Here is a 7,871-nt window from a genome sequence, read left to right as displayed (position 1 = left end):
AAAAAACAAAAAAAAACAAAAGGAAGTTAGTTTTCTACAGTAATCTACAGTAACCTTCAGTAGTCAAAACAACGTTCCATCAAATTTCAGACAATAAAAACTGGAAAAATTACGGTGTTTTGTTCATCGCTCTGATTTTTTTATACCCGAGTAATCCATATTTATAGATTTCCGATCATTTTTCCAACTTGTTTGGAGGTTTTCAACACACAATTTGTCGAAAACCAATAGTAATCGAGAAAAAAGGACCGAAGGTTTTAGGTTACGGTAGTTCTAGTTACTAACTTTTCACTTTCACATCTCATATTTTTTATACAAGCATAATACAGACTTTTTGAAATCTGAATGAATACACCCCAGTCTTCATGTGATCTTTACGGATCACAAGACCTTGAACATGGTCCTATGCAAAATGTTCCGCTTGCAATGTTACGAAACATTCGCTTCTTGTTCTGTTCAATTGTTTGTGTTGCTATTAACACATTTTGACCGAAACCATCACATTTTTCTCAACAATTTTTGCTTCCCGCATAAATTCACTTTTTTTGGGCTTCCTGCTGCGATGGTTTTCGACCAGTATTGTTGGAGACGTTGTTCTTGTGTATAAAAACCTTTTTTCTCTTCTGCATACAAAAAATCATGAAAAAAAACGACACAGATGTTTCTCCGATGTCGCTCCCAATCTATGTTTCATTTCCACGAATGCTCGCCGATCAGCTCGAAACGAGAGAGTGCGCGAACTGAAGACGCACCAGACAGTACACTCTGACGCAATATTGCGGACGCAATCGAATTGTTTTTTTTGTTTCGCATCGTTTTCCCTCATTCCGTCTCGAAGAGAATAGATTAGATTACACGAAAGTGTCAGAAATTGTTTATCAATTTTTTATGTCACCCTATTTCCTATTAAAACTCTGTATTTTGCGAAAATTTCAGATGTCCAGCGAAAAAACACCTTTGGTCTTCTGTGAGCTTTGTGTTCGTCAGATTTCAGGAGACGCAGAGAACGTAACAACATGTTCGGAATCTTTCGAATGCCAACTTTGCTTTGGAATCATGGATCAATCAATGATTGACGAGGTTTTCATAAATTTCTTAGTACAAATTGTTGTCGACTTTTACCTATTTTAGGTTGGAGAAAAGGTTCAAGAGGAGCTTCAAAAACTTCCATACGACTCAAACAGCTTCATTTTAGCTTTGAATCTTCCCGTTGGTCAAACGTTAAGGTAAGATTGTCAGCGTAGAAGTTATTTACCAGCATAAGAACAGGGAGATTCTAGTCAATCGACTCCGGCCGGATTTCAATGGAACCCTCGTCCAAGTTCCACATAAAGTACGAAATATTGATGGATATCTGAAGAAACTAGGCTCTGTAAGTTGAATTTGAATTTTGAAAACATTAATTTATCGTTTTGCTTTGTTTCAGTATTCTGGAAAACGTCCAACACTAAGTTCGGATTTACAATTGATGATAACTTTCGAGCAAGACGAATCAGATTTTACGGATTTGCAATTCCTTCAAAGCGCATTCCCGAACGATTTTCGTGTTGGAAAACGGAACAGATACAGCCACCAAGAAGCCCCAACGAGTTGCTCAAAACAACAGTTACAACAGGTCACTGGTAGAATCAACGAACAGATCGCACGGTTAGTGTATTTATGATTTTTTGATAAATACATCAATGATAAAGTTCAGAAAGTACGTCTTCAAATCTCCCACTCGAAAGTGTACGTTCAGTCTTCAATTCGAGCGAGATCCAGTTTTCGTTGCCGGAAGATATTGCAAGTATTCTAGATGTCTTCCACAATCGCCGTGGAGTGAAGATAAGGATGCACCAAGAGAACCAGGAAACTCGGTAAGCTATAAATTTTGAATTTTTAAGAAATTTGATATTTAGGTGTCTGAAAAAGTATGTGACGTTCTGAAGAAACAATTCGGTGCCAGTGACAGCAGATTCGTCACTTCTGGCCGTGAGGATATTGATGTACGGATGCTCGGAAATGGAAGACCGTTTGTCGTTGAGTTGAGAAACTGTAGAATCACTCTGCCCGTTAGAGGGTAAGTTGACGATGAGAAATAATTGCTAACAAAAGAATAACCTTCAGATTGAACTATCTGGAAACATTAAAATCCGTGGAAGAGACTATCAATGCCCAAAAAGATATCAAAATCAACTCGCTGACGAGAGTACCTCGAGAACTTGCAGAAAAATTGTGTGTTGGTGAAGAAGGTAATTTTCCTTTTTTTTTAAATCCTAAAATTATGTTTTCAGACAAAAGAAAACAATACTGTGCCTATTGCTACAGTATCCTGCCAATTTCCGATGAGCAATTCGCCGCCGCTCGATCCAAAATTCCATTAACCATCGTTCAAAAAACGCCAGTTCGTGTAATGAAACGGCGAGCTTTGTTGGACAGAGAACGAACGATTTTCTCGATGGACTTTTTGAAATTAGACGATCATCATTTTGAAGTTCGACTTGAGACTCAAGCAGGAACCTATATCAAGGAGTTTGTTCATGGAGATTTTGGCAGAACTCGTCCTTCTCTAGCGGAATTGTTGCATGTGGAGAATGGCGAAGTCGATATTCTGGAGTTGGACGTGGAGAAAGTGGATCTGGAGTGGCCACCGAAGCTAAAAGAAGGACAACCACCTGTTAAATTCCGTTGATTTATTTTTTTTGTTGTTGAAATTTTTGTTATTGTTGTTGTTCTTTTATTTATGAGTATTTCTTTAAAAAATTGGATTTGATTTTTTTCCGATGATACAGGGTTTGCAATCCCTGAAATTCTATCTATGTTTCCTCAATTTTTCACTGGTACAAAGAAATCGGATCTGCCGAAGGTCCCACAACGACAACCACCGTAACCTAAAAGTATTCTCTTTTTTTTTTAATTTTGAAAATTTTTAAGTTTCTCGAAAATCACTTTTTCTCGAATTTTTGAAACATCTCATTTTTTTCAGATTCCGGATTTATTGTATTGATTTCTGATTCCCGTGCGTTTTCAGGCAATTTTTTTTGGGAAAAAGAGCAGGAAACTCAACAAAAATCAGTAAAAAACCAAAAAAATGCCGAAAATAACAATATTTTTAGGTTACGGTAGTTGTCATTGTAGGAGCTTCGGCCACGGCCTTTCTCTTCCACTTCTCCGATTTTTTAATACCAGAATGAAATCAATAAAATCTGATTATCGTTTTAGACATGGGTGAAACGTCCGCACCGGTCGTCGCCGACATTCCGCAACCGAAACCATCTCGGTTCCAGTTCGTTCCGGTACCGGGAGAGTTCACAAGAGGGCGATGGAAGTGCCGCGATTCATACCATCCGAACGCGGAGACGCTCGAGTTCGAGAAAAACAAGACGAAAGAGGAGGCGAATCCAGAGAAGTAGGCTTTCAATATAAAGCCAACTAATTATGTATATTTTTCAGAATTTCTGTATTCTTAAAACTACGCCAGCCACAAGAAGAGAGCACAATTCAAGTGACTTCCGTTGAGACCAAGGAGCCGGATAACCTAGATGACCTATCGAATTCATCGGAAAGTATCATAATAACTCGGAAGAATGGGGTGACAATTGTTCGGAAGACGTCGAACTCGCTACTTCCGGATAGATATGATCAGATACGGGAGCTTTCGATTGACGATTTTGAGAATAAGTCGGATGAAAAAGTCCAACAAGTGCCACCTACTCCAATGAATACGCCGCCAGCGAGTATGGTAGTTGTTGATACTGGGGTAAGTAGGAAACTTAATGAACAAAGATCTCATCGTATTCAAGTTTTTCCAGATTCAATCGGCTGTTGAGAACTCGCTATCCCCCCATGTAAGTCGTAAACCTTCGAACGATGAGAAGGTCGAGGCTCAGAAGCTCGCCGAGCCAAGTCTCACATCTGTAAAATCTACTGCTTCCCTGTCAGTGGAGACTTCAAAAGCAACTCGCCACTTCCAAGTTGAACCAGTGGTACTGAGCGAGCCAGGCACTCCGGCTCCAGTTGCACCAGCTCCATCCATCGAAACTCTTGCCCCGTCACCAAACGCTCATCATCCACTCAGCGAGCCAACCTTCCAAGTGATTCAGGTAAGCTGCTGGTCCTAAAAATTCATCTAAAACAAAAGTTATTTTAGACGGAAGAGAGCAAGAATATGTCAATGGACTCGGTTAAGAACGTTATCGATGCAGCTCTAATGCCACCCCCAGCCGATCGTCTCGACCATGTAGATGAGGTGGAAACACCAACGAATGTGATGATAACTGTGTCGGCTGCATTGGAAAAGAAGGATGCAGAAGTGGCGGGAAGCTTGGATGCTTGTGGAATCCCGATTGCCGCACCAATCAGTGCACCCCACTCAACTCCTTATGGAACTCCAAAAGAGACTCACATAGTCCCGGTCTTCGATGAAGTGTTCTCCTCCTCAAATGTAAATTCTCCACCACCGCCAATCATCACTACTACAACTGCCCCAACAACTGCCCCCGCGTCATCACCAGTGTCCACATCGGTCCCCGTTTCTGCTTCGTCGTCCGGAGCCGCTCTTCCAGCAGCTCCAGCGGCTACAATGAACGCCTCATCTCTGAATACGCCTTCGACAACGGATTCTCACACTCCAATTGATAACAAAATCGAGCAGGCTATGGAGTTAGTGAAGACCCATTTGACGTATGCAGTACGCGAGGAAGTCGATACGTTGAGAAATACGATTGCCGAGCTGGAATATCAGATGCGCGAGCTTCAATACGAATGCACCTACTATCGACAAAACTGCGCACCGGAAGTTGTGGATCAGGCCAACAATTATGTTCTCCAGCAAATGTCGGCACATCAACGCCCGACCAGAAAAGCAGTCAGCTCAACTAGCGTGATTTTCGACGTAGTTCCTTCTCAAAGTGCAGCAACATCAGCGTCTGCATCATCGGCTCACATGCGTAATTTGCAGAATCAAATTCAACAAATGAAACAGGTGAAGATATTTTATATGGAATTTTGATAACTAGCGTTTATCTGTGGTTATCAGACCGTGCAAGAGTTTTCGCTAACTAAATGTTAAGGGAGATTTCAGATCGCTCCTCTCGTCACATCTTCCTCAAACATCGTTGCCTCCTCCTATTCTTCGGCTCCCACCATTACAGCTCCACCAAAGCCCTCTCCCACCACCTCCGAGTCCTCTACAACAGGCAATGGGAACGGAACATCAGCATCATCAGCCCCCACCACCAGCACCACCACAAACACCACAACCCCTACCAATAACTAATTCACCTTTCCTTCGGACTCCTAGTTCACCTCCTCGAAAAATAAGCATATAGCGCTTTAAACCGCCGCACCTAACACGACATTTTTGCCCCTTTTTGCATTTTATGTACGTTTCCTCCAAAAAAACTCTTTTCCTTATTTATTGTCAACTGCTAAACAAAAATGGTAAATTGATTTATAAAATATATCATATCGTATTATCATCTGTCCTGCTGATTTCCAGATTCTTTTTCATCTGTAGAGATCTTTCTAGAACTCTTTTTGATTCCTCTGTTCTTGTCTTCTCTATTTCCAGATGTCCCTTTTGTTTTCAGATGACTCCAACCGTCTTAATGGTGGCTGAAAAGCCTATGTTGGCAGATTCAATTGCAAATCTTCTATCAAATGGGCAAGCAAGAAAACGAAAAGGTTCGTTATTCAGAAACTCTTCAAAATCTTTGTACTATTTCCAGGCTGGAATGGTGTCTGCTCAGTCAGCGAATACGATGGCCAATTCAACGGTAGAAACGCAAAATTCAAAGTCACAAGTACCTGTGGGCATGTGATGTCTCTAGACTTTCCTTCGAAATACAACAATTGGGAACGCGTCGATCCAGCCGAGCTCTACAGTGCTCCAGCTGTCAAAATCGAGGCTAATGCGAAAATGAAGATGAACGAGTTTCTGGCCTCCGAAGCGAAAACTGCCGATATTTTAGTTTTGTGGTTGGATTGTGACAAGGAAGGAGAGAATATTTGCTTTGAGGTTGGCTTAAATCGTTTTATGGATTTTTGAATCAATCATGTTTTTAGGTGATCGACGCGGTCAAATCAGCAATGTTCAAAAATCGGCCAGACTTTATGTCGGATGTCTATCGAGCACATTTTTCAGCTATCACTGAGAAAGATCTGAAAGCGGCGATGAAAAATCTGGGACGTCCGGATCAGAATATGGCGTTGTCTGTTGATGCGAGACAAGAGCTTGATCTACGTATCGGATGCTCGTTCACACGGTTTCAGACCAAGTTTTTCCAGGTATTATAATTTCCCACCGTCAAAATGTTCTAAAATTGATAGGCGTAATTAAAACCAGAAAAAAAAACTATGTGAAAATAATTTAAGGGAAAGTATGGAGACCTGACAGCACAGTCATCTCCTATGGACCTTGCCAAACTCCCACTCTCGGTTTCTGTGTCACACGCCACGATCAGATTGTGCAGTTCAAACCGGAATCTTACTGGGTTCTGAAGACGACGTTCTCCTGTGACTCACAAACTTTCTCACCCGAATGGCAACGTGGCAGAATTTTCGACGCTGAAATCGCAAAATTGTTCGTTGATAGAATCAAGGTACAAGGTCTATACATCCTCTGAATCATAGTTTTCTTCTCAGAAGTCCCACACTGGAGTCGTGGTCGATGTCAGCAAGAAAGAAGCGAGAAAGGAACGTCCATGTGCTCTGAATACTGTAGAACTGATGAGAGTTGCCAGTAGTTCCCTTGGCTTAAGCCCGTCTACCACAATGCACGTAGCAGAATCGCTCTACACTCAAGGATACATCTCTTATCCAAGAACGGAAACTACGGCGTATCCAGCGAATTTCGATCTGAATGGCACACTCAAAATCTTGTCAGGAGACAGGAAATGGGGTTCAGTGGTATCGCAAGTACTAGCAGAAGGAATCAAACGACCAAAGAGTGGAGTGGATAAAGGAGATCACCCTCCGATTACTCCGATGAGAGCCAACACTGGAGGGCTGTCTGGAGACATGGCACGAATCTACGAATACGTTTCTCAACACTTTGTGGCAACATTAATGAAACCATGTATCTATGAAGTGACAACAGTAAAGATGATGTGCGGTGAAGAACAGTTCACCATTCAAGGAAAAAATGTCGTGGATCCCGGATTCACTGCAATTATGCCTTGGTTGGGTGTCGAAGAGGAATGCAGTGTTCCAAAGAGTTTGCAGCAAGTTGGAGCTAAAATCGAACTTCAGTAAGCTTTTTAAAATCTCATCACACAATCACACACAAACAAAGTAAATTTCAGAGATGCCCAAATACAGGCGCGTGAAACAACTCCTCCTGGATATCTAACTGAAGCCGAGCTGATTACGTTGATGGAGAAACACGGTATTGGTACGGATGCCTCTATTCCTGTTCACATCAACACTATCACTCAACGAAACTATGTTACCGTGGAGAGTGGGCGGAGACTTGTTCCAACTCGTTTGGGGCAATGTTTGGTTAGAGGATACTGGAAAGTTGATCCGGAATTGGTATTGCCGACGATGAGAGCAGAGTTGGAGGAGCAATTGAATTTAGTTGCTAGTGGGAAGGCGGATTATCATGATGTCAAAAACCATGCACTGAAAATGTTCGAAATGAAATTCCAGTTCTTTGTTAACAATATTCCAGCCGTTGACACACTGTTCGAAGCCTCATTCACAACTCTATCAGACACTGGAAAACCATTCTCTCGGTGTGGAAAATGTAGAAGATATATGAAGTTGGTGCAGACCAAACCCCAACGTCTTTTCTGTCCAACGTGCCAAGAAACATATTCTGTACCGAACGCCAAGGATGGGGTTTTGAAAGTTATCGGAGATCACAAGTGCCCTCTCGATGACTTTGATAT

At 41.7% G+C, this 7,871-nt stretch overlaps 3 protein-coding genes across 3 annotated transcripts in view; all 3 read left to right on the top strand.

Annotated features, from left to right (window-relative positions):
* Positions 1-7,626, top strand: part of CBG20786 — a gene marked incomplete at both ends in the record, with an annotated part of 11,977 nt that extends 4,351 nt beyond the window's left edge. Inside the window, 4 exons of the mRNA XM_002631559.1 lie at positions 5,617-5,664; positions 6,377-6,581; positions 6,625-7,229; positions 7,284-7,626. Of these exons, the coding sequence (XP_002631605.1) occupies positions 5,617-5,664; positions 6,377-6,581; positions 6,625-7,229; positions 7,284-7,626 (1,201 nt within the window). The remainder of the gene's footprint in view (positions 1-5,616; positions 5,665-6,376; positions 6,582-6,624; positions 7,230-7,283) is intronic.
* On the top strand, positions 937-2,671 carry CBG20788 (the record flags this gene model as incomplete). Its single annotated transcript, XM_002631561.1, has 8 exons — positions 937-1,080; positions 1,132-1,226; positions 1,270-1,372; positions 1,427-1,647; positions 1,697-1,856; positions 1,899-2,059; positions 2,107-2,231; positions 2,274-2,671. The coding sequence occupies 8 exons, from the start codon at positions 937-939 to the stop codon at positions 2,669-2,671; spliced, it is 1,407 nt and encodes a 468-aa protein (XP_002631607.1).
* Positions 3,204-4,723, top strand: CBG20787 (the record flags this gene model as incomplete). The annotated part of the gene is made up of 4 exons (XM_002631560.1): positions 3,204-3,388; positions 3,475-3,739; positions 3,792-4,082; positions 4,130-4,723. Coding segments are annotated over 4 exons (1,335 nt in total), but the record flags the coding sequence as incomplete, so codon positions are not given.
* Positions 7,627-7,871: the final 245 nt, after the last annotated feature.

This window comes from Caenorhabditis briggsae (assembly GCF_000004555.2).
Source record: "Caenorhabditis briggsae complete genome, chrII, whole genome shotgun sequence".
NCBI classification, from domain to species: Eukaryota; Metazoa; Nematoda; class Chromadorea; order Rhabditida; family Rhabditidae; genus Caenorhabditis; species Caenorhabditis briggsae.
Note: the sequence above shows the minus strand (reverse complement) of the source record. Positions and strands in the feature narration are given on the sequence as shown.